A 27,102-nucleotide genomic window follows, 5' to 3' on the forward strand; every position below is an offset into this window, starting at 1 on the left:
ACTATTTCGAGTGGAGTTAAACAAATCGTGGAATAACCTCATAGAGAAGCTGTGTGAGTCATAGAGTCTTAACTAAAAAGCCTGTTTTGAACATACGAGACTATTAACCCAAGAAAGACCGAAAGCCAAATGTAAGCAATGATGGTGAGCTTACAGTCAGTTAACTTCCTGAGCCAGGCTGTTCAGTAAAGAAGAAAGTCGGACTGTTTTAAGGCATTTTAATGTAGTAACAAAATGCATTCTATGCACAAATGAGTTCACAGTCAGCACAATTTTCGTGTGTTTTGCAACTCATAATCTTGCCAAGACATTACCGTCAAATTCCTGACGTGGCTGTTGCATGGCTTGCCTAGTAGGCTAAATATGTGCATTCCTTCGTGCTTATGGTACTAACCGAGCTACAAGAGATTGCTAAATAAAGAACAGGATGCAGTCTGATCATCCATGACGACGTGCATTTTCTTTCCAGTAACGAAACCATTTTCTGTTACAGATTTTTGAGGAACAATATTATTGGCCAAGCTTCCTGTTGTAGGAATCCAATTGATTACTTGTTAAGGGGAAAAGAAAACACATTCGCACACTACATCGCTTAATGAACAAAAATGAAAAGTATTTTAAGGCAATATTCGGTGCCGGCTGACACTATTCCATGAGACCATTGAATTGTGGGTAACCAGCAACTTGCCAAACGTTGCTCTGATGAATAAATTGGGGTTGTAAGTTGCTCTCTCTCCCTTTTTCTTTCTCTAGTTCATTGGCACCAAATACTTACGGCCGGCTTTTTCTATTATTTCTTTTGTTCTTTTTCTTTGAACAGGAGCCTGGCTTAACTGTAAGAATGCGCTGGCAGTTTTTTTTTCTTTTTAAGACCTGTAGCTTTGTGATTTGGCTTACTGAAGTACTAAAAGAATTCGATAAGGTTAAATCCCACGATGGTAACAAATATGTGTATATATATATATATATATATATATATATATATATATATATATATATATATATATATATATATATATATATATATATATATATTCGAGAAAGCACACTTCCACAGACTATTTGAAGTTACACTAAAGTCTTTTCGACATATTTTCTGTTCTTTGCGATTGATATTATCAACGTTACTTTCTTCTGGTATTCTTCTTTTGCTTCTTGATCCTCCCTTTCCCTCTTCCCCCTTCCAAATCGACGACGTAGCCCCCATCTCACTACCCACACTCCTCCTCTTCATCAAACCCGGGATGTTTCAACTCTCTCTCTCTCTCTCTCTCTGTAGTCTTCTCAAGTCCTGACGCAATTGTAGAATTATTCAGTGTCGGTCATCCTCTTGGCTCATGGAAACGAAGAATTGTGTAACAGATCCAAGCAAACTTTTTCGATACCGATTTGCACACACACACACACACACACACACACACACACACATATATATATATATATATATATATATATATATATATATATATATATATATATATATATATATATAGTTTAATCGGTAGAATATAATCTTAATATACAACACCTCGCCACCGTTAAGCATACTGTATGACGTAACTAAATCTTTACTGTGGATGAAAAAAATATCTATGCAAAGAGCAGTGGTTTCTCTCTTAAAAAAAATCGTCCACGAGAATAAAACTTACGCATAGAAATGACCTCTCGAAAAGAAAGCACCGATTTCTTTATTGGCAACAAATAGAGTTGCATCACCAATTAGAATCACTTGCATGCAATTTTAATGTTATGGGGTTGTAACGTCATCAGACTATTAAAGGTGAGCGGCAGAAGAAGAGAGGACGGCTGCCTCTCCGATGTTATGTAAGAACGTTCCCGACGCATAGAGGCCCTCCTGCCTTGTGCGTGTGTGCGTGCGTGTTTATGTGCCTCCAAACTCTCCTGGGTTGAGTAGCGAGTCTCTCTCTCTCTCTCTCTTCCCTCACTCACTCACTCTCCTTCACTCACTCAACCACCCTCACCCCAAGAGTAGCAGTAGTTGTTTGCCAGCATCTCAGAAATTCAAGAAGTCACTTTCTAGTTTTATAAGTGGCCCGATGTATCTCATGACCGACAGTATCGTAAATCTACTGTATATTAAATTTACGGAGAAGAGAAACTCATTTAAATCCTACAAAATACGTTCGTGTCTTTCTGTATATACGGTATATATAAAAACAACCTATAAGGAAGATCCGACCTCCAAGCATCGGTAGAATGGATCTGGAACGCTACATTATTGAAGGGGGGGGGGGGGGTTGACTTGTAGGTGGGGGAGGGAAGGTGGGAGTTAATACTGCATTAATGTACGTCTCTCGTTTCTCTAAAAACTTGGTTATAACTTCACGTCAGTAGAGCGTGTACTTGGCCGGGGTAGTCGCGATGCAGTATGCAATGTGATAGTCGTAGTTTCAAATAAGAACTAATTGCGCTGTGCAACACCGTACAGGGTATCGGCAGCAGGACCTCTTCTGCAAGGAATGCAACATTTGCCGTAAATAGTGCCGTTGTGGTACGTTAGGTGGAGTGTCATGAAAACGTCTGAAGGGGGAAGTCTGTTTTAATTGACGTAAACTCAACAAGCAGGTGAAGCAACGGACACGAAAGTTTTTGGTGGCAGTTGTACCGTCAGGAACACCTGGTTATATTACCAGACATACTCACACAGCCTCACCCTACCACCATCATTGTTAAACAAAGGCTGCATGAGGCTGTCCCCATCTGCCTCGACAGCAACTCTACATCCCTCGACCCCACCACCCACCCCCACTGCCTCTATTGCTGACTGTGCCTATGTGTGTTTGCTGTGCCTATCCCGTGTACCCTCACAGCATGCGCTGTAAACATTTCCGGAATGAAGCATCCCTCTCCTGATGAAAATGTTTAATTCCAGGAAATTTATTTTTCAAGACATTCAAGTGTGTGCCTCCTCCCACTGCCCACTGAGAAAGCACATAAGAGTATTAGCTCATTGTTATATACTGTATAAAGACATACACGAACCTAACCCAACAACAAAATCGGTTCGTGACTAAAGATGGAGCAGTAAAATTTTCCTATACTATGGAATCATAACCACCGTACCTCGAACCCCCGGTATAACGAATTTTACCAACTGAGTTGACATGTGTATTTCCAAATGCGTTTTACTTGCAAATTTGACTGACCATGATGAATAACGAATACAGTTGCTATTATCTAATATTCTCATTTTAAGATTTTTAGAATTACATTTGTATTATATGAGGGCTGTTGTATCAGGGTTCACTGTAAACAAGAAAACGTCACCTTGAACCAATGTTTTGTAAATGTAGCATAAAGAAAATAGATAAACATCCTTTCATCGCCCCGGCTAAAATGTATATATAATAATATTTAGGAGGCAACGAAACCAGGAGAGTAATTTCATATGGTTACAGCTTGAGTGTTATATCGGGGTCGCCAGCCTGACATGCGAACCCCGTCTAACTGCCTTTCTATATGAAAGGTTCTCGGTCTATCAGTGTAAATGTTATTGACAAACGTTTCCTTGCTAAATTTTGAGAAGTATCTTTATGTATATTGAGACCGACATTTTCTCTTAGAGAAAGGAAAATACAAAGTCCAACATATGCAGGCTAGGCGAGCTTTCGTCAAAATTTCAGGCATGTTTTCAGTAATTTTCGTTCTAATTTCAGATAAAACAGGACGGAATTTTCGCTGAACTGTATTTTCGCTTGAAACAAATGCCTTGATATTAAAATATCTCTTGACAGTATCTAAGATACCTGCTAATGAATAACTAGGCCCTGCTTGGACATGGTATTCAGCAGGCGACTGAAGGTGAATACTGATTTTTGTTGGAACTCTTAGTATAACTGCTGTCTGACAGAAAATTCGCGCGCCTTTTCCCCATTTTCGTGCTTTTAGCTAAAATGATTATATTTGTTTTTCCATCGAATCGATATCTATTTAACGTTCAACCTAAATGTGTTTGGGATAACTCGCTGCATTACTATGACGAGGGGGAATTATTTTATGGGTCGACTGGAAACTGTGCTAATAAATGCACTCCTGGTAACTAAAATAGGTCACTAGTGTATTAAAATCGCAGAATGGTAAACTACTAGACTTCAACCACCCGGCCTTAAAGTATTCCCCACTTGTTTTTTTTTTTTTTTTACCGTTGGTACTTATGGAATAGAGCTGCGTGGCATTGCTGAATGAACTGACATCGCCTCATTTTATAGCTTGCCGAACAAACCGTTCATGCTCGTCGAATACTTCGTAGGATAGCAGAACCGAACTACTGACAAAATCCCCAGTGACATGCAGTGGAGTCGCAACTCGCAAGTGGGCTAGAAACTCAGACATGAACCAGGGAAAGGCGTGCACAAACCCCTCAACCCCTTCAACGCCGCAGGGGTGTCCTGTTACAGAAACCTGGAACAAACCTCAGGAAACCCCACATACGTACCCGTATTTCGCTCTGGTCAAGTACAACTGTTTTAAAGAGCAATGTATCTACAGATAAAACCGACTCGACAGTATGTAAGAGGATGAAATCAAACAAATACACTGTAGAGACGCATCGACCTGTGTAACATTAAATACATCATGCGCTGCCATTTCATATCATCCGGCGATAAGGCCAAAGACGTAAATATGAAATACATTCAAGCCAAAAAAGACAAAATGGCCGTGATCCTTCGATGTAGCACGTCCTTCCTCTGAACCACCTCGCCCCACACTCGCATTTTCCACAGTTCCACAACTCCCGCTCGCTGAGAGCCTGACGACTACCCATCCGAAGAGGATTTAGAGTTGTGTTGAAATTACCGATAGTGACTGTGATATACAGTATAATTATATATTTTGGATTGTAAGCGTCATATCAATATTATTGATATATAATTTACGACCATTCAAATAAAAAAGTGCTAGAATAACCTTTGAGTTGAGCACCAAAACTTTGAAATGGGGAGCCTTGGCTGTTTACCAACAGATGGCGGCAGTGAGTGAATAGTGTTCCAAGGGAAGGTTGTATGTGTTTGCTCCTCGATTATCGCTGTTTAATATGATCGTAGTGTAAGGAAAACCTTCATGTAGTGATATGTGACGAGGAATTACCCCGTTGTGTTATCATGAACGACGAAATAGAGGAAGAAAGTGTACAATTAGGCGTAATTTGACAAAGGCCAACGTTAGTAAGCCTAACAACAACAGCAGCAGCGGTGGGGACCTCTTGGTTCAATGAGTGTACACCAACACAAACTTGTATTGGTGTCCGGACGATGGTTTCTCCCTCAAAAAAGAAGAGGCAGATAAAGGGAAGAGTGACGCCAGCCTTCAAAAGTGATCGCAAAGGTATTTCTAGCTAATGTTAAGGCCGGTTAGAAACATACACACGGCAGGTTTTGACTTTGGCAGATAGGGGAAGGCGAAGTCGAGGGCGGTGTATAGTTGGTGAGGGATGATGATAGTGGCTGACGCTCAGCCAACACCCGTCTCTCTCTCTCTCTCTTTCTCTTTCTCTCTCGCTCTCCCTCACAGCCGCTCACAAACACACACGCTCTCTGATCAATACACCCTCACCTCCGGCCTTCTCTCACTTCTCCTACAAAGTATTTGACCCTCTCCTGAAGGTGGCAGAAGGATGGGCAACCATGAACCTCGGGTGCAGAAGGGACGGAGGTGGGTGGCACAGTGGCCCTCCTCTTTCTCCTTCCTCCAGCGGCCTCCTCCTCCTCCTCCGTCTCTCCTGGTGGCCAACACTGTCACTCATTCGGGAAGGGCACAGCCATTTTTATCTTGCACCTTCACTCCCAGCATATGGCAAGGCTGAAGGGACCCCTTGGCCCTCAGGAGATGCCAGAAGTGTGACACCCACCCCAGACACCTCTGAGGGAATGACAATTTCTCTCATATCTGGTTTGGGCAGTAAATTCTTTCTCTCATTGTTTGGGGTATGAATATTCATAAGGCAATAACTGTTAAAGTATTCCAGGCTATAGGCAGTTAGTTGCATGATTGATTTTATGTCAGTGCAGAATAATTAAAAAAATATTGCCTTTATTATTATGTAGTTTGGTTGGGAAGAATTATTCATTTAGCAAAATATTTTCATTTATTAAAAATCTATTTGTAAAAAAAAAAAAAAATGTAAATTTTTTTTTTTTTTTGGTGGGTGGAGATTATTAAGGAAGCCAAAAAAGTGAAATAATGTAGGTTAAAGTCCATCATCCTAATCAGAACAAACAAAACGTGGCTGTGAAAGGGAGAAATAAAACTAACTCCAAATCGTATAAAGTCGACTAGCGGTCGTCTGTATTGTTCTATATATGCTAGGTAGCTGAGCAGGGCTGCGTCTGCATCTCCGAAAATCTAAATACTGTATTTTATTAGATTCCATAAAGTGTATCTCATCGCAAAATTATTGCAACGATTTACGTTGAATTTAGAATTTTTGTTTACATACTTATTTACGTTGCACTGCCTTGTGTCAGTCCTTTATTTATAGTTAGGTGTAATTTATCAAGTTTTTTAAACCAATTCATGACACAGTGATACAATGTTATGTCCATTCGGGGGATAGTTTTCATAGAATTTTTCATCATTCCAAATGTCATGCGACACCAGTGTTTACCGAACGTCTTCATTCATTAATTATACATTAATTCTGTTTACTATCATGAATAATAATTTATTCTCTTGTATTGTACTGTACTGTAATCATTTACAAATCATGGTTGGTATGTGCAGTAAGGATAGTACTCTGTATTGGGAGATGTATTGTTTTGATAATAGTGGTCAATTAAGAATTTACTAAATTTAAATGTACATGTTGATATTATTTATGGATTTTGTTCCGATTTATATAAATTCCCCTTTTTTTTGGCTTGGTAGTTATTGGGAACTAGCCATTGCGTTGTGGTTGTCGTTGAAGACCAGTGGTGATATGAAGCCTTTCTCATACGTATCAGTCAGTTAACTAGTCACTTAGGGCTATGAAATAAATAATTTCTTTCTTTTAAAGTTATATCGGCTAGTAAAATATACATCTGAAAAGACCAGGCTACTCTTGTTATATTGTAGTTTCTATTTTGATTAAGGTTTTTAATACCAATTGTCTCGCTATATCTATAAATCTTTATATATATTCCCCATTGCACTGTGAGGCTTTGTCAGACATAACTACTACCGTCCCTCGGGTAGGGGAGAGGGGTTGTTGTATCCTGGTGAGAGGGGGGATACCTCGAGGTACACTCAGAAATCACAACTGCCGTTGTATTACAAAAGGGGGAATGTGTTGGAAGGATTTAATCTGTGTGCATATCTTATAACAAAAAAAAAATATCATTTTTGATGAGCTGCCTCGTAACATGGACATGCTTTCTGCCCTGCAAGGCACATCTTTTCCAATTAAGTTAACTTCTGTTTATTGTGAATTTAAACTCCGTGTCATCCGTGCCAAATGTACATATAAAGATACTGTACTGAGGTTTTATCTCACTTCATTAGCTTTTTATTATATTCATTAAAGATAATTTACAGTTATCATAGTAGAGAGATTCATATTACCAAATATGAAAATTTCATATGGGGATTGTAAGTTGAATTAGCTGTGGAAGGGCACGGGCTGAAGGGAGCTGGATGATGCCCCGGTCATAAGAGGTCATAATAGTTTTTATTTATTTACTGGTTTAAGAGAGCATCCTACACGTGAATTGTAGTTCTGTCAAAAAGGTTTATCAAAATAACATCAGATATAGAGTAATATTATTTTGAAAATGTTCGGATAAAAGGTCATGTTTTGGTCAAACACTGCAGTGCTCCTTCCCCTATTTATGGATAGATTATGGCCAGAACGTGTGGTTGCTTGTGGTTTATACAAATATTTTATTTACTTTTTTGTAGTGAATGTGAAAAAGTTTACTTCATGACCCTTGTCATTTACAGTATGTGGGTCATATTTACCGTACTTGAGGACGAAATCCAGTGTCAATGAACTTCATTAGCTTCCACTTTGAAATTAATTGTTGTTAGTGAGATTCTTGATTGTGCGTAAAGTATTAGGCCAATATACTTTATTTGAAAAAATTGCGTTTGTTTTTCAAATGATAAGTTATGACGGTAGAGATAACATGTAGTTCCAAAATCTCAACCAAGAAACCTTCATTCTGCATCTTTAGGGGCCCATAAACTTTATCTGTCGTTGACTGTTGTTACATGGAAGAAAAGCGTATATGGGTGCAAATTTTATATGACAAATTGTGCTTGATTTGAATATATAGTAGAACAATTAGAATGCTTAAAATTGGTTGAATTGTTGGGGATGATAAGAAGTGTTTTTCTTTGATCATAAAGTTTAGGTGTTTGCTGCGTAAAAAGTGAGCGCGATATCTTGAACATTGTTGAGGATAAGTATTGTGATGGGTTGACCATTTAGTACAGTACAGTATTCTATGCATGATTGAAATTTTTACTGAAAAGTACTTTTCTTCAAAAATAATTACAAGAAATTACTAAATTACAATAAGAAATACATTGTCATATGAGTGAACCTCCATTTTGTACGTTATTGTTAGAAAGTCCTAAAGTAGTGGCTTGTATTTTTCTGAGAGAAAATGATAGTGCAAATGTCCAAATGGTGAATTGATTTTGCCTAATATACTGTCAGTCAGTATAAAGTATGAAGGCCTTGTATAAAATGTACTTAAATACTTATGCGTACCGTATACTGTATATCTGTATTTATTTGCTGTATTGCGTAATGAATATTGACTATCACTGGATCGACATCTTTCATTTACTAACATTTAATCCGAGCACGAATATCGCTTCAATCCGTGTGAAACTACCTAGGTGGTATAGGTTAGGTTAGGTGGCCTTGGTAATCTTTGACAGTACAGTTCTTAGGAAATTATGGTTACCATCTTTAAACCTGGAAATTATTGCATGATAATCAGCCTTAAACTTGGTAATTTACCATAAGGGACCTTGAACTTGAGAAGTGTGTTAACAGGTGTGGGCCTGGTTAGAGTTTGCAGAATGTAAAAAACAAAAAAATAATCATTAATATAGCTTGAACCAGTTAATTGTATCAGTATGGGATAGTCTTGTAAGATAAAGTGCTGCTGTTTAATTTTTTCCATTTGAATGAAAATAGTACAGTCGGTCCTCGGTCTTCGCAGATTTGGTCATTTGCTATACTACTGCTATTAGATAGACTTTACATATAAATAAAGCCTATGCAAGCCACGGGCTCTTGCCTTGGCAGCCCGTAAGCACGATACTGTATAGAGAACCATATAACCTATTAGATAAAAATTCGCCCATTCACGGTTTCGCGATAATTACTATCGTGATGAGCCGACGATTACCTTTTCAACTGGCATGCCTCGCACCGTTTCGACAAAGCACAATGTTCCATCTCTCGTTGCCTCGCACTCACTCTCACAGCGTTTGCCCTGGTGTGTGCATTTGTAGCTCAAGTTCTTTTTCTACCAGCATCTCTTTAGCTTACTTTGTAGTTAGTACTGTACAGTACAGTAGCTCTTGTATATACTGTACTGTACCGTAGTATTTTGTACTGTAATTAAGGGTTGAAGATGTAATAGAGAATAATGCCCCAAGAGTTGCATCATGTTTCACAACATGTTACGGCGTAGAACGATATATGAAATCGGTTAGTGCCGTTCGTACTGTTACTTTTTATTTTCATTGTTAGTGTATTGTTGTTATTAATGTGCAAGTATTGTTATATTAACTACTATACTGTACAGTAATGTAGATGTAGGCTACATGTACTGTGAGTTGGAACGGTGCGAGTCGACCTGCTGAAAACATCTATATCTTACGAGTTATATGTCGTGTTACCTAGGCTAATTAAACTGTACTCTAGTGATAGTACTGTACATATATTACAATACAGTAATATACACTAAAATATCAGCGAGTGTTGTTATTTTGGAGCAACAGTGTTTTGTTGTTACAGCATTTACGTATAATTATGGCAATGAATTGTGTTGTGTAGTCTTGCCTTGCAGTACACTTGTGTACGTTTACGGAAGTGTGTTCATACCGTGATATGTAAAATACCTGTGCTGTGATAGAAATCACTTTAAAACTATATAGTGCAGTACATGGGGTTTGCGTGTTTGTTGACAACGCTTAGACAAGGGGCAGTGAACTGGCAGGTTATGAGTTGACTCACTCTAGGTCAAGTAAGGATTTGTGGATTCTTGATTTTTGCGCCTGTCTGTTACCTAAGCCCTGCGGAGACCAAGGGCCGACTGTATAGTAGGTACTGTACAGAACAGTATGAATATATGTACTGGACATAAATGTTAGGAGAATGATTTTTTATTTTTTTCCTTGGATACATATTCTTCTGCTACCTAGGGCTCAAACTTGGAGATTAGCACTGTTGCCATGTTGTCATTGCCATTTCTTTTACCCGTGGTCGATATGGTATTTGTTTGTGTTTGAGCAGCTGTGCTGTAATGACTAACAGGTTTCACTGAACACGTGTAGCACCTTTAATCAACTCTTTGTAGTTTGAATATAGTCAGTCAGCAATTGTATTGTAATTCGGGGATACATAGTCCAGTCATTCAGCTTGGGGGGAACTGTTCTTTTGTTTACTGATAAACCAGGATGTTCTTTTGATTTTTGAGATTTTGAAACCTTGGCATCAGGTTTTCAACTATGATTAATTATAATGTAGAAACTATCAACATTTGTAGATTAATTTGACTCGTTTAAAATTATGCTCATAAAATTTCGTGTAGAAATGGCAAAATCTTCAGAATGAAAAAAAAAATTTATATTGGGAATTTTACCGTTATTGTATGTGCCGCATGATGAAGTGGAGGTTTTCAAGAAACACTTTGGACTTCCTGGACTTCCTTCCCTTTATTTATTATTGGAGCTGTATCCTTGGCTAATTTATTCCTGCAATTACTATTGCTGCAAATGTGTAGGGGTATGGATGATGCAATTGGAGGTGGTAGCACAATTTTTAACAGATGTATTGCTAGACAATTTTCTGTCAACACCATTGTCAATTTGTTTGGAATACTTTATGATTTCAGGAAATCTTCCCAATATTCATATGATAAACATAACATCTTTGTGACAAAAACTAAAGATTAATTGTTCCAACACGGAGAACTTACCTCGAACTACTTTCTTAGGAGGATCTGGGATCTCCTTATTCACCGACCAAGAATTTTGCGTAGTTCCCCCTCTCTCCGCTACCTTGTAGGGGAGCTCCGGGGCGGAACGATACTAGCCCTGGAGCGACCCCGGGTCAGCGTGCGAGGCCACGCTTATTAGCTCGTCAGTAAGCGTCTGGTCATGGCGTAGATTACATCTCGCCGCTCGCTCTCTCTCTTATCCCGTCCGATCACCCTGTGTACCACGTGTTCTCCATCCCTTGTCCCACGTGTTCCCTTGTGTTTTACATGTTCCCGTTGTGTTCCTCACCTTTCCCTTGTGTTTTACATGTTCCCGTTGTGTTCCTCACCTTTCCCTTGTGTTCTTGTGTCGTTTGCGTGTTCGCTTTCACCATGGAATTACAGCGTCGCTATCCCTGGCCCCAAGCTGGTAAGTCTTGCGGAGCATGGCTCTCGAGGCCCAAGGTCGACCCGCACACCTTGTGCTCCTCGTGTCGGGGGAATGGGTGTTCCCCGACCTCCACGTGTCCTGAGTGCGAGTCTTGGCTGGATCTGCAATGGACCTTGTTCGCTAGGAAGAAAAAGAAGGCAACCAAGAGTCGGGCACTGTTTCGCCGCTTACGTCGCCCTCAGCCCAATCAGAGAGGGGTTCTCCTTCGCCTTCCCCTACCCAGAGTAGGGACGAGGTAAGTCCGTTTCGGGGAAACGGCCCATTGCCATTCCCCATGAGTCTGATGTCGGGGAATCTGTGGATAAGGGGCCTTTGCAGACGAGTGGGGGGGTCTGCTAGTTTGGCGGAAGTGTGTGTAGTAGACGACAGCCTGGTGCCTGCAAGACCCGGTGTGGGGAAAACCCAAGTCAGCGCCTACCCCCATGCCCAAACAGTGTCCGGGGGTGGTTGGAACAAAGAAAGACGACCCACGTGCTCGTCGGACCCCGACTCCATCGTGTGGACAGCACCTAGGACTCCCTTCAGGTCCCCCATGAGGATGAAGGGGGAATTCGACGGGTGGTTCGCCTCTCAACCCGCCATCCGCTCACCCCCGGCGCCAGCAACGACGCTTCCGCCGGACTTCATGGAGCCCTTGACCCTGAGTTCCAGACCAAGGACCCCAAGGAAACTTGTCATCGAAACGGACGACTTGGCAACCTCGTATTCCTCCGACGACTACTCTTCCTACAGCTCCTACTCGTCAGACAGTGTCAGTGAACGGGACTCCAGGAAGAAGAGGAAGCATTCTAGGAGGAGGAGATCAAGCTCCCACGTCAGCCCGACGAGGAAGAGGTCGAGGTCCTCGAGGAGGAGGTACAGGAAGAAGTCTTCTTCGAGGAAAAGGTATATCACCGTAGGGAGTCGAGCAAGAAGGTTGCCGCTCCAGTGCCTGCCTCGGTGGTTGCTGAAGCCGCTTCCGTACCCTTGCGCAGTGTCTCTTCGGCTTTGCCCGCTAGACGTGTGCAGCCGTTGGCACACTTTCACCTGCCCCGTCTTAATAAGTCGGTGGCTTCACCTGTGTCGGGAACTGTCGCTGGTTAGATCCAGCGGCTCAACTTCTGTATCTTTTGTCGCAGTGGCCCCGGGCCAAGTTTCAGGATGCACTGCTGCCGCGACCATCGACCAGCTCCATCCGGATAGCCCCGGGAGGGGATAGACCCATGACGGCTACCTCCGCTCTGGCATCTCTACCCGTGACGGGGGCAGTCGCTCCACCATCCATCCAGGAGGGGAGGGATGCTTCCGCGCCCGCGGATCCCTCCGTGTCCGATGAACCCTCCGACGCGGAGGAGCAGATCGTGGACGAGCTTGTGGGCTCAGGCGAGTGCTCCCCGGACGAGGTCTCGTCTTATCGGAAGGTGCTAGCGCTCATCCGACGGCACCATAGGTTAGACGAGCCTCAGCCAGCAGCGGAGCAAGCTTGGCTCTCAGGTCTGGGCAGGATGGTTGACAATCCTGTCTAGTGGAAACCATCACTGACCCTACCATTAGCACCCCATGTTGCCCTGGGAATGGAACATGTGAACCATTTTGTGTCGGGCCCTAAGAATTCGTTGAAGGCACAGGGTTCCTACAAGCTCCTGCCGGGTCTCAAGACCCAGAAGAAATTCTATGTGCCTGATGGTCAACACTCAGGGCCTCGCACTTTGGATGAAACGGTCGCTACCCTGAACCAGGGCAACACGGACGAGCGCAGCCTCAATGCACTGGTGGTCTTCTCACAAGCGGAGGCCGCCATGATGGAGGATATCTCGCAAGATATTGTTAATGTCACCTCTTGGCTGGACTGGTGGGCCTGTACGTTGGCAGGGTTTCAGCTTTCACACGACCTGTCAATCCCTGACAACCAAGCTCTTCTGCAAGAACTAACCCACTCGGGGGGGGGGGGGGGGGGGGCATGAAGTTTCTTACCCTCCCGTCCCTTACTCACACGGCCAACTGGGTCCTGAGGAGGAGGGACACGGTACTGAATAGGCTATCCCGTAGGCTCCCCAAGCAAGAAGCGAAGTCCCTGCTGAACTGTCCCGTCTGGGGTGAGACAGTGTTCCCGCTGCAAGAAGTATCCGAGACAATGGAGAGAGTCAACAAAATGAAGAGCACGGCCGAACCCAGGCAGCAGTTACCTAGGCGACCCCCTGTGAGAAGACCTTCGGCAGACGGAGCCTACCCGCCTACGACCCCGGCGAGACATGATGCTTCCACCTCTTCCTGGAACCAGTCTCCTCGGCCCTCCAGGAGGGGTGCCCAATCTCAGGCCTCCTTTAAACCCAAGTGCTCAGGGTCAAAGAGAGGCCGTTCCAACTGTCTCCCTAGAAGGATATAGGGAGGGAGGCCCCCTTCACCTTCCCACGCCTCAGGTGGGGGTGATGCCTCAAGCATTATTGGCAAGCATGGCGGGACAACGGAGCAGACCCGTGGACAGTAGCGGTTCTGAGGGAGGGATACAGGATCCCCTTCCTGTCGGACCCGCCCCCATTGATCCCCGAACATCGGGCAGAGTGGCTGGCGCCCAAGGACTCGGAGAAGAAAGCAGCGCTACAGGCAGAAGTGGAGGCTATGCTGAACAAGGGAGCCCTGCAACCCGTGCACGAGCCATCTCCGGGCTTCTACAGCAGACTCTTCCTGGTTGAGAAGGCGATGGGAGGTTGGAGGCCAGTCATCGACCTCTCAGCTTTGAACAAGTTCATCGAGAAGACCGCCTTCAAGATGGACACACCGAAGTCAGTGATGGCAGCCTTGAGAAAAGGGGATTTCGTGATGTCCCTGGATCTCTTTCAGATACCTGTTTACCCCTCCAGCAGGAATTTCCTCAGAGTAAGGTGCGGCTCTCAGACCCTTCAGTTCAGAACCCTCTGCTTCGGCCTGTCGACAGCGCCTCAAGTGTTCACGAGAGTCTTCGCCCTGGTCTCAGCCTGGGCACACAAGCGGGGGCATCAGGCTGATCAGGTACCTCAACGACTGGTTGATGCTTTCAGCCTCAGAGGCAGACTTAAGGGATCAAGGCTCCCTCCTGTTGAATTTCTGTAAGGACCTCGGGATTACGGTCAATCTCGAGAAGTCGCAGCTAGTCCCCACCACCAGGATGACGTACCCGGGAATGATGCTAGACTCTCAGCTGACGAGAATCTTCCCCTCTCAGGAGAGACTGGACAACCTGGATCAGGTGATTCGACCGTTCCTAGTGGGCACTCTGGTGAGAGCCAAAGATTGGTAGAGGTTAGTAGGTCACCTGGTCTCGTTTGAGAAGTTGGTTCCACAGGGCAGGCTCAAGCTCAGGCCGATGCAATGGAACCTGAAAGACCTCTGGTCAGTGGGAGAGTCCCCACAGAAGATAGTCCCGGTGTCCCCTTCCTCCAAGGACCCTCTCCTCTGGTGGTCCGACGGGAGACACACGAAGGGAATTTTGTTCGGCTCCCCCCCCCCTCCGGAGATGCTGCTCTTCACGGACGCATCGAAGGAGGGGTGGGGAGCTCATCTGCTCGAGGAAATAGCGGAGGGGAAATGGTCAGTGGAGGAAAAGACTGGGCACATCAATCTTCTGGAGCTCATGGCAGTTCAAAGAGCCTTGGTAGAATTCGCCCGTCTATTCCGAGAGAACTCGGTAGCACTCGTGTGCGACAACGCCACGCTGGTGGCGTACATCAAGGAGCAGGGAGGCTTAAGGTCAAGGGAACTGTGCGACCTCACGGCTCAGATTCTAGAAGGGGCCGAATTGAACCACATCCTGATAACGGCCAGGTTCATCCCCAGAAAAAGGAACGTCTTGGCAGACGGACTGAGCAGGACAGGACAAGTCGTAGGGTCAGAATGGTCCCTTCACCCCCAGGTGGCACAGGAAGTCCTTCGACGTTGGGCTCCCCAGTGATAGACATGTTCGCCACAAGACAACGCAAAACTCCCCGTATTCTGCTCCCCGGTGCCAGACCCGACAGTAGCCTTTGAGGACGCCTTCCAGCACCCTTGGGACAACCTCGACGTGTACGCCTTTCCCCCCTTCTGGATCATCAGGCAGATCCTCAACAGGTTAAGACAGTTCAAGTCCACAAAGATGACTTTGGTAGCGCTTTGTTGGCCGGAGAGAGAGTGGTTCACAGATCTTCAGGACCTGGCCACTCTTCCTCCTTGGCCCTTACCAGCAAGAGAAGACCTGCTAAGTCAGCCTCACTTCTGAAGGGTACACGAAAACCCACAGGGGCTGAGGGTACACGCTTGGAGGTTATCAAGCGCCTATTAAGGAAGGAAAGCTCGGACAAAACTGCGGACAGGATGTCGGGTTATCTGCGGAAGTCCTCAAGCGTTGTGTACCAGGCGAAATGGGCAACATTTGTCAAATGGTGTGCCACTCAGAACCTGCGGCCCTTAGAGGCTTCGGTCCACAATATCGCAGACTTCCTAGTGCACTTGAGGGACGACCTCGGAGTCTCCATCCCAGCCATCAAGGGAGTTCGGGTGGCACTGGGCCAGGTTTTCCAGCTTAAGGGCATCAACCTGGGTACCTCGCGCCACATCTCAATGCTCATCAGGAATTTTGAACAGTCGTGTGACCCCCGCTCATCAAGGGTTCCCCAGTTTGATGTAGCCAAGTTCCTCAGGGCCCTCTCGAGGCCTCCTTTCGAGCCACTCAAAGATATTGTGGACAAAGACCTCACCCTCAAAACCGTCGTCTACTACTCTGGCCTCGGCAAAAGTGAGCGAGCTGCACGGGCTATCCTTTGAGGTCTCCCACTCCAAAGGTTGGAAAGATGTGACGTTTAAGTTCTTGCCAGAGTTCGTGGCGAAAACCCAGAACCCTGCAATTGCGGATCCTAGGTTTGAGGAATTCTCCATTCCGGCAATTCCGCGTTCGGATAACTCGGAAGACCTGCTCTTGTGCCCCGTAAGGACGATCAGGAAATATCTCTGCAGAACGGCCAAACTCAGACCAGCTGTTAAGAGTTTGTTTGTTTCCACAGGTCCAATCAAGAAGGCAGTTTCCAAGAACACATATCCTTTTGGCTGCATCAGGTTATAAAAAGATCTTATGAGAGTAAGGGCTCTATGGTTCCTGGTACCCCGAGACCCCATGATATTAGGGGCCTTGGTACATCCTTGGCCTTTGACACTAACGTGGCGGTAGGTCAGATCCTACGAGCAGGCACAAGGAAGTCCCTGGATGTCTTCTCCATCGGGTCAGTTATTTCAGCTATGCAACAAGTTTAGTAGTTTGGGCCCCGGGTAGCCCTTTGGGAAGTAATCGTAAGCGACACAGGTTCCTCCTTACTGCCCCCCTTTTTCCCTATATCCCATCCTTTATTACCCATCCACCTTCCATGTGAGAGTGGGACGCTGAGGCACTTCATGTCAGGATTATAATTAAAGGTGAGTTGTACATAAGGTAGACTTTTGCGTGCTTTCCCCTACTCTCCTACCTCTACCTGGGCAACCCAGACCTAGCCTTCTATCTAGGCCTCGCTCCCAAGGAAGTCTCGAATATTCCTAACTGTAAGCCACTCCCTCCTCCTAAAGTATAAGTCTCCTTAGAAAGTAGTTCGAGGGAAGTACTCCGTGTTGGAACAAATCACAAATTTGTAGTAATTTATATTTTTCCTTACCTCGAACTACTTTCGGGTTATGGCCCTCCCATTCTACCCCTAGTATCTTACAGGAGTTCGAGGAGGACTTGAACATATGCTTACTGACGAGCTAACAAGCGCGGCCTTGTGCGCTGACCCGGGGTCGCTCCAAGGCGAGTATCCTTCCGCCCCGGAGCGCCCCTACAAGGTAGCGGAGAGAGGGGAACCACGCAAAATTCTTGGTCGGTGATTAAGGAGATCCCAGATCCTCCTAAGAAAGTACAGTAGTTTGAGGTAAGTACTGTTAGGGAAAATACAAATTACTAAAAATTTGTGATTTTGTTCCAACACAAACCCTTGCCTGTTACATAGGAGTACATGTAGGTATCAGCAAAGCCAGAGTACTCAGTAGTTAAACTTTTTAACAAGGTTTAAACAGGTTGATAGTTACCGGGTGGAAGTAGGGGAAAAACCCCCCCCCCATGGCTTGCTCCCGAGGACTCTGTCTTATTTCAGTCGACAGTGACAACATGTATTCTTCCACAGGCTGGAATTACTCAGATTTTTAATGACTTCTCTTTTTCTGTCCAGCATGTAGTATTTGGGATTGTTTGCTTCCGTGCGAATGTCTACTGTTAAGCAAACTGGGCATTTGAAAGTTACTTTCTTTAACTTTTGGTCTTGATACTTCAGTAGTGGAATAATTTTCAGTATCTTATGACTGCGTCCGTGAGCCAAACTTCCTGATTATCCAACCCCCTTACGAACAGTTCAGAAGAAGACAGTATCAGGAGGAACAAGCTCTCCTTCCCGAAAGAGAACCGTTTCCTTCAGTTTCATGCACGCGTTTGGGAACAACATGTCTATGAGCCCGCAGTGTTTCGACTGAATCATTGTTTGCCGAACAAACTGCATAGCATAGCGCACACATCCTTTTCCGACCAAATTGGAGCCCTGCAGGTCAGACCCTGTCTGTGCTCAGTGTGCTTGCCCTACCAAGGGAAAATGCATGCCTAGTGTTAGCATGCCTCCCACGCGCACTGCCTGTACCTGAGAGTGTGTGCGGATTAACTTGCCTATCTCTACTAGACAACCTCTCTCCTGAGGCTGTTGTAGGGGTTCTTACCAAGTGAGTTGCCCCACGCTTGCCTTGCCCACACCCAGACGTGCCACACAGACACACCTCATCACAGAATCGCCTTAACATTTTACGCATCACCCAGACACACCTTCCCATTCCACGCGTCACCTAGAATCGTGCGTGCATCCAGGATGGAGTGTAATTTGGAACCCTTTTTGAGAAGAGACCTTACACCTGCAAGACCTAGAGCGCACTCCCCACAATGTGTGTGCTCTCTAGCCTGCACTCATAATTATGACCTGCAGGGCTCTCCAGTAAACTTTCCTTACTACCAGAGGAGTGGCCTTCTGTACCCGATTAATCCTGTGTGATCCTTATTCTCAAACTCGTGATTCGAGTTCACCGACAGTAGTTTCTTCCAGCGACAATTATCAATTTTCCCTGATCGATTTTGTGTCTACCTCACGCCTCCCTCTCCCCTCAGAATTTGAGAGTTCTCACTAGGGAATGTGTTTAATCTCCGTCAGAACAAATTCCATTCAGATTCCGAGTTTCCTGACGCCTTGGAGGATAGAAGATTTTCACGAGGAGTTCCTAGTAGGGAACGTCTTTAATCTCCTTTGGAACACCATAGGTTCCATTCAGATTCCTAGTTCCCTGACGCCTTGGAGGATAGATGGTTTTCATCTAAACCCCTTAAAATTTTTTTGAAGGGCTCATGCCTCAGAGAAAGTGAAGATCTTCAGCCAGTATGGAAGAACAGATCTCCCAGACTAGAAGGGATTCTCGAGCTTCCCTAGGAGATCATGACTCGGGTTCCAGACCCAATTCTAGCAGGGGTATTGGGAATAGCCTATCGTTTTCAGTCTTCTCCAGAGGGAGAAGAGAGTGACATTTCATAGTCTCTCTACCCCACCCTATACCGGCTGGGTTACTCTTCCCAATTGGAGAGATCTCTTACCTCCTGAACGTGCGTGCTAGATTAAGGCGTGTATTTTATTATCACAAAAAACAAGCAATGATGTCAATCGTGCTCATTTGAAACCCTTGCTCTTAGACGGACAGAGGAGAGCTAATGAAGAACACAGCAAGTCCCAACTTCATAGCATATAGCCTTTATTTGACGCTTTCTGAACGTAGGGAAACTTCTGTAAGAACGTCTGTTTGTACGTTAATTTTCCTTAGTCTCAGACATATTGTAGTCAGTCAGCTGACTTTGTGTACACTGCCGGTCAGAAGAGAACAAGCTGCTGCCCAACCTTTTCCCCTATTGGAGGATTAGTCCTGGAAGACTTATTGGCAGGAGTTTCATTTAAATCGCTCCTACGGTTTCTCTCCCAGTGGGAATGTCTAGACACTGGAATCCAATGCTTCACCGAGGACGAAATGAGCGCAAGATTTCACTCTATTGTCCTTTCTCCTCAGCTGTTTGCGATTTTGATCATCTGTTTGAACAACACCCCGCATCCATTTAAACGTTAGCACCTTTGCTCGGGATCGCGGATTGGTTAGCGTCACACGCTCTTACGATAGCTCCATCTTACCAGTTCGTGCTCCCATTAGAACGATACAACACTAGATATTCTACTAGGTGTTATCCCATTACACTTGTGTGATTGTAAGCTGCAACTTTACTGTTCAGCTCGCAATTAACTGCGAATCTTCTCGCTTGCTTTAGAACGATCTTGCACTCTCATGCCTACTAGAGTGCTCTCTTATGGGAGCAGTGCTATAAGGGCTCTCAGTTTAAAATATTTTGGTTTTGGCAGGCTGTATGTCCAACTAGAGCAATCACATGCTGGCAGTCTCCTACCATTTTGGCATCCATGCATCTAACTTTTAGCAGCCACATACTGGTATGCACTCTATTTGCAAGCAACCTCTATCACTGGTTGACTTGCGAGCTTATGGCTGAGAATAAAGGCCTCACAAGTGCACCTTCAGCCCAGTCCAAGGACTTTTGCTGATTGCAGGGAAAGTGATGGATCCTGAGGTATCTTCAGTCGACTCTCTTGTAGAGAAGACATCTTGAAGTCGGAGACTGATCATATCCCTCTTGGCCTTGGACGAGATTTCTACAAACTTTGTTCAGGATGGAGATTTCAGGGACAGTCAAGCAAGCGATCAGGCCGTTAGACAACACGGAACTACTGCCAATTGTCATAATGAGCAAAGTGTAACAGTTCAGAGTTCTTCACTTTGTTCTCTCAATAGCTCCCCAAGTTTTCACCAGAGATTTTACGCTTATTTTCAACATGGGCACTCACCAATGGCACTTGTCTTCGGTGTTAACTGGATGATTGGTTGATCTTGGCAGGCTTGGAGGATGACCTCCTTCACAGAGAGAAGCATTTCTTTTGTCACAATCTGGAGATCATAGTGAACCGAAAGAGGTCACTTCTAGTGGACAAACAAAACTTGATTTATTTGGTTATGGACATCAACACTGTTGTAGGAAAGTCTTCCTATCTCATGATATACTGGTATGCTTTAGAGAGGTGGATCTTCCTGTAAGTCAACAGCTCTATTTGCCAAGACTTCTTTGGCAGAATTTGCTGGATCTTTTGGCCTGCCCGGAACGTTTGTTCCGAATTGCAGTCTCATCAATGTAAGCTGAAGAGAGACTGGTCACAAGACATCCACACTCTATCATTAGTTCCGTAGAGGATGGATTCCAGACTCGATCCAGAATGATGGTGGGATGAGACGAACCTTTTAAGGGGCTCGCCTCTTCTCTTGCATCCATCAGAACTTCTGTTGTTCATGGATGTGGCAACGGAAGGATGGAGAGCCCACCTCCTATAAGACCTGGTGATGAGTCGAACAAGAATGTCGATGCCATATCAATGTGAAGGAGCTTTGAGCGACTCCTCGTGCTCCAACACTGGCACCAATGAGCGACAACAGTATCGTAGCGATATATACAGTATGAACAAACAAGCAGGTATTGGTTATATGCAGGTTTGCCAGTTAGCAGTAGAAATTCATGAGTGGGAAGTACTCAACTCGATCACTCTGGCAGCCCTGTTTATTCTAGGCAAGATAAACATAGTGGCAGACAACGTGTGTTGGAGCCTTGATCTGCTCTCCTCGCGGTCCAACATTTTTGCCCTCTTGACCACAGGCACGGTATCGTTGATGAGTGAGAAGGCAGTACTGTTTCGCGGCAGATTTTATAGCTAGCAGTAGACATTCACAAGTGGCAGTGCTCAACTCAGTCTCTGAAAATTCCCTATATTCCAGGCAAGAAAAACATTTTGTTGGCGGACAATATGAGCAGGGAGATGCAGATCGTTAGGTCAGAATGGTCTTCGCATTCTCAGATAGCAAACAGCATCCTGACTATGGGATTCCCTGACTTTTTTTTTTTTCCCCCGACCCGTTGGCAACATCTCTAAATCGAAAGCTTCGTATATACTGCTCACGGGTGCCAGGCCCAAAAGCATCATTCGAGGGCTTCCTCCAACACCCTTGGGAAAGGTTCTGTGTGTATGCTGTTCAGCAGTTCTCATTGTTAAGGAGGGTCTTGAACCGTGTCAGATTCTCTCCCAATCTCTAGTAGCCCAGAAATGGCCCCAAGTATAGTAGAATGTTAGCCGGACCTTCTACTTCTCATAGAGACTCTGGGAGAATTGCCCCCTCTTCCCGACCTGTTTTACCAACTACATGCTCGGATATTCCACAGCCCAGTGGAATCTCTACAATTTCTTTGCTGGAGGTTATTAATCATCTATTAGAGAAAGGCTTTTTGCGTGAAGATGCACGTGAGGTGGCAGGATGCCTCCGGAAATCTTCAACATTACTTGTGTACCAAGCCAAATAGACCATCTTTTGTGTTTGTTGTCGTGGAAGGCGTGTTTCTTCTCTTGAAGCCTTTTCCATTGATAGCCAAATTTTTACTTTCAAAGGGAAAAGCTCTGCTTTACGTCAGCGGTGAAAGGCTATTGCTCAGCCTTCAGCCAGGTCTTTAGGCTGAAAAAAGTTGATATTTCCTATTTGGCAGAATTCGGTATGATCATATGAAGTTTTGAGCAGTCCTGTCCTCGATAGAGGCGAGACCGCCCTTGGACAGTACTAATGTCTTGTGGTCCCTCAAGAGATCACCTTATGAACCATTAAGGCTGGCCCCAGACAAGCCTTACCCTCAAAATGGTTTTCTTGCTCACCTTAACCTCCTTCAAGCAGGTTAATAAGTTTCATGGTCTCTCCTCCTAGCTGGGGGAAGTTATCGACTGCACCCATTTGCCAGCCTCGCGTCTGCTCCAGCTAGAGCTCAGGTGAGAGCTTATGATTTTGTATAAGTAAGCACGACCCTGGCTTCAAATAAGAATCTCTCTGTGGCACAGTTACTCTAGGCAGGCGTCTGGAAACAGCAGACCACGTTAATCCTGTGAGAATTGACCCACAGGTCCCAAGACACTTTATTGCTAGGACCTGTAGTAGCTGCACAACTAATGATATAGCTACCTTGGCTCCTCTCATAGGACCATTAACGTCATATAAAGGATGAAGGTTTTTTTTTATGTATTCCTATGCAAAGAACTTGGGTTTGTATAGTTAGGAAAAATACCAATTACCTCTAAATTTGTAATTTTTCAAAGAATTTTGCTTAGCCCAAGCGTCTCCACCAGGTGTGTCTTAGTACTGTATTTGTTTACAGTAGCCTAATACTGTAGCTTCCTATTGCAGCTTTGTTAATCATCTGTACTGCCAGACCTAAGTGATTACAAGACTGTGGATATTGTTTCACTGTGATGTCGTTCAACTTTATGAAGTATCGTATTTCTCGAGATTTGTCCTGTGATTCCTTTAGAGGTAAATTTTGTGATGTTAACAATCGATGCAAGAAATGTGAGGCAGTGTATGGTTTCTGCATTAACTTAGATTTCATTTTCTTTTCTTGTGTGTGCTCTGATTGTAATTATGCGGACATGCCCTGGTATTCCGCGTAAGCCATGTGGCACTTTCCTGGTCTGTGTTGAGGTAGATCCTCATCAGTTGCGCCAAGGGCTCGTATGCCCTGGGGCCTCACCCTGTGAGGGGTTGGTCATTCAACTAGTGGATGTTGTTTGGCAGGAGAAAAAAGAAGGCCAAAAGGAATTCTTTGCCTTTGGTGTCTTCTTTGAATTTTAAGAAGTCCAGGCCTGCTGCTTCTTCTCCTAGAAGGTTCCCTTCGAACTCTTTTTTGTTTTTTAGGAAGTCCTCCAGAGGGCTATCGGGTAGGAGTGATGATCGACTGACTTGTGGACAAGGTCAGGCAAGAAGTCTTCGCTGTTTCCTCTAGTGAGACGGCATTGCCTCCTCGGCTGTTCCGCTAATTCTTCACCTTCTCTTGTTTTACAGAGGACGGGCAACCTTTGACTGCCTGGGGCTTTCACTGGGCATTCCAGATTCCCCCTTGGAGAGGAAACATTGAAAGTACTCAGTCTTGATGCTGTCTTCTCCTCAGCAGGCTACTCTTGTTCCCGTCGGTGCCTCTGCAGTTCGTCACTTACTAGAGTTTCTGTTTCATTGGTTGGGTTTTGCTCTCCCTATTTATTGTTCCCTGGAAAATCCTCACAGCTCTTCTGAGTCTTCCTGCAAGGCTGTCTCTTGTGCGTTTTCTGGTAAACGATCTCCGATGATTTCTTCACTTGCTCCCCCATCCACTCCAAAACCTCTGCTTGCTAGACCTTCGAGTAGTAGGACCTAGCCAGTTGGTGCTTCTTGTTGTACAACTTGCAGGCTTCAAAGAGGGCAGAGTTGTTCTCTTCTGATGCTCCAGTTGCATTCTCACCTCATCGTAGATCCTTGCCTTTGCTCCACAGAAGATGTCAGCGCTCTAGGTCACCCTTAAGGAGCACCTCGCCCCGTTGTAGGATTCATAGTTGTCCTCGCCGTCACTAATAATGGTCGCCTTTGCACTTCAGGTGCTCTCCTTCTGCTCACTTTAGATCTCCTCGCATTATGTGACCTCTACTCCTTAACACTCCAGGTGGGATTCTTCTCCACTAGCTAGTCAAACATTGCCCTTGCATGCCAGGCGACCTTCACCATCAGGCTCCTACTGTGCCTCTCACCTTCGTACTCGTCTTCGCTTTCACGATCGATTGATCATTTTATTTGATCTACTGCGTTTCGTGCTATACTTGCGTACTGTCGCCCTGCAACAGCATTCCATCATCTAGACCTCCATACAGACAACTATGATGCCTTGCCCTTAGCCCTCACCTTATCTAATCATCACCAATCAGGTTAACTGGAACCTTCTCCAGCTATAGGGACGGAAGGTACAGATAAGCTACCCCTAACCCTGCTTCTCCAGATCTTTCAGAGGGACCTTGCCCCCATTAACCCCGTTGGCCTCCAAAACCCTTGCTTTAGGTGCCGCCGTCAGTCTACAAGAGACGAACGCTTCAGGTCCAGCCAGACCCACTGCTGCTTCCAGTGCCTTTCATTCTGCCACACACACAACTTCAAGACTAGGCCTTGTTCCTGGAAGTGTCACAGGAATCTAACCCCCGTCACAGCACCCCGTGTGGACGCTAGGTCTCTCACGCATAGGGGCTCCTTATATCCTTAGGAGACTTTTCTTACAAATATATCCAGGTTAATTCCCACCACTTTCTCAGGAGCATTCAGATTATGTCCCTTCTCTTCTCGATGCCAAACAACAAAACCCAAGGTTAAGATCTGTATTCTTGCCTCTTGTACCTGTTCCCACTGAGAGGGAAAGATATGACTTTCGGCTTCAGTATGGATTGCATTTTTGGTGCCTTTAATAGAGGATTTACCAACAGTAGGGGTGCGAGCCGGTAGTTTGGCTGTACCTGAGGTAGGTAGAGGGTTGGGCCTGTGAAAACTAACCCTCTGCGTTTCGGCTTCAGTATGGATTGCATTTTTGGTGCCTTTAATAGAGGATTTACCAACAGTAGGGGTGCGAGCCGGTAGTTTGGCTGTACCTGAGGTAGGTAGAGGGTTGGGCCTGTGAAAACTAACCCTCTGCATCTACTCAACCCTGAAAACCTGCTGCTGATGAGTTCTGCTTAGCATTAAACAACCTGTTCAACCTAGACAGGGTCAAGGTCGATCCAGAGGGAGAGGAAGAGGTTGGAACCAGCATTAGGAGTGGCAGTTCCCTCGCTTCACGACCAGTGGTGGAATGCTTGCAGAAGAATTGAAGGTGGTGGCAAACATACGGTGCGAAGGTATGGACCATCCCTATCCTGCGGTCCAGGTACCACCGCCCCTTCATCCACTGACAATGTCGTCGTAGAAAGATGGCTCGGACAAGCATCACACCCTCCAACAGGAGATCCAGAAGATGATCAAAAAGGATTTTACTCCAGATGGTCTACAGCGAGTCTCTCAGTTTCTTCAGTTGACTCTTTCTTGTCAAGAAGGCCTCTGAAGATCTGTCATCAATCTCGCAACTCGGAACTTGTTCATCAGTCAGACCAAGATGGAAATAGCGATCATAGTCGTTCAAGCCATCAGACTGAAAGACAACAATTTTCAGATCCCAATTCACTAGGTGTCCAGAAAGTTCTGGTGTCTGATAGTTGATGGTCAAGAGTATCTCTCGGGTCTTTATGAATATCTTCGAACTGGTATCTTCTTGGGCCCACTCTAATAGAATTTGTGTGCTACAGTACTTGGACGACCGGCTGATCCTTGCAGACTCGGTAGAGACTTCTGGATTACAATGACTCACTTCTCAAGTTTTGTCAAGATCTAGTGATAGTGAGAAATCTAAAGAGGAAAGTTTATCCTATCTCTGACTCACGTAGTATTCTACCTAGGGATGGATAGATTTGTGCTGCCTTCCCCTTCCCTTCACATGACAGTGGAAGGTGTTGCTGGTAGTACATCTAGCTTCAGTAGAACGCCTAGTTTCCAGGGGAAAACTTCTTACAAGAAACCAGCAATGGGACTTGAAATCATCTTGATCTCCAAATCGGAATAATCCCCAGAGTTAGTTCCAGTGGAACCGTATTCCAGGAAGGATCTTGTCCAATGGTTAGACCGGTTGAATCTCAGGAGTGAGTGTCCTTTGTCAATAGCTCCTCCAAAATTCAGACCCTTCATATGTGCTTCCACTGAATCACCTCAGCCAGCGATTAGTGTTAGGTGAGTGGTCGGAGCTAGATCGTCTACAGCATGTCAGTTTTCTAGAATTGAAGGAGGAAAGTTAACAGTGCAGCATTTTTGCCATCTGCTTCAAGGACACTGGTGCTGATGAGCCACAACACCATTGTAGTATCTTATATCTGTAAATAAGGGGGCACAGTTTCCCCATCAGCTGTGCCAGCTGGCAGTGGAAACTTCAGTGGGTGGAGGACAATGTGATCTCTGTCTGTTTCATCGCAAGCAGAAGGCCTATCATAGCCAATCAGCTGAGCTGGGGGACTCAGATCATTGGTGAAGAGGTCTTTGACTTTCCTATTGGTTTCCTCTGAAAGTCGAACGTAGGAGAGTGGTGGCCCTAACTTCAGGCTAAGTTTCGAGGTCAGAATAACCTCTTGTTTCCCACAGAGGAGCGGGAGAGCTTCCCCTTGGGAGAAGGCCTCATCTGGCTTACAGGTCGATAACTCACTCCCTGAGATTCAAGGGTATAGAGCCTCTGAAAGGAGACATCCCTGCTATGACATTAACCACAGAAGATGGCTCATTTGGCATAATACTCTGAGGTAAATGATCTCTTTAGGTATCCAGACATATGTTGTGCAGCCTTTTACAAAAAACTTCTCTCTGGTTGGAGATCCTGAAATACTTTGACACGTGACACCGAAGGGATTCCATCAGTCTTTCGAATATTCGGGCATTTGGCTGGCACAG

The 27,102-nt window shown here is 45.0% G+C and overlaps 1 protein-coding gene across 2 annotated transcripts in view; it reads left to right on the plus strand.

Annotated features, from left to right (window-relative positions):
• LOC137624229 (uncharacterized protein PF3D7_1120000-like) overlaps positions 1-27,102 on the plus strand; it is a 147,872-nt gene that overhangs the window by 58,999 nt on the left and 61,771 nt on the right. The window contains exon 1 of one of the 2 annotated variants that reach the window (XM_068354734.1): positions 4,188-5,346. The exons of the other annotated variant lie outside the window; for it this stretch is intronic. Coding sequence (XP_068210835.1) covers positions 5,274-5,346 — 73 coding nt within the window. The 5' untranslated portion in view covers positions 4,188-5,273. Of the gene's footprint in view, positions 1-4,187; positions 5,347-27,102 lie in introns of those variants that run through there. 2 annotated transcript variants of the gene reach the window in all.

This window comes from Palaemon carinicauda, chromosome 31, assembly GCF_036898095.1.
Source record: "Palaemon carinicauda isolate YSFRI2023 chromosome 31, ASM3689809v2, whole genome shotgun sequence".
NCBI lineage: Eukaryota > Metazoa > Arthropoda > Malacostraca > Decapoda > Palaemonidae > Palaemon > Palaemon carinicauda.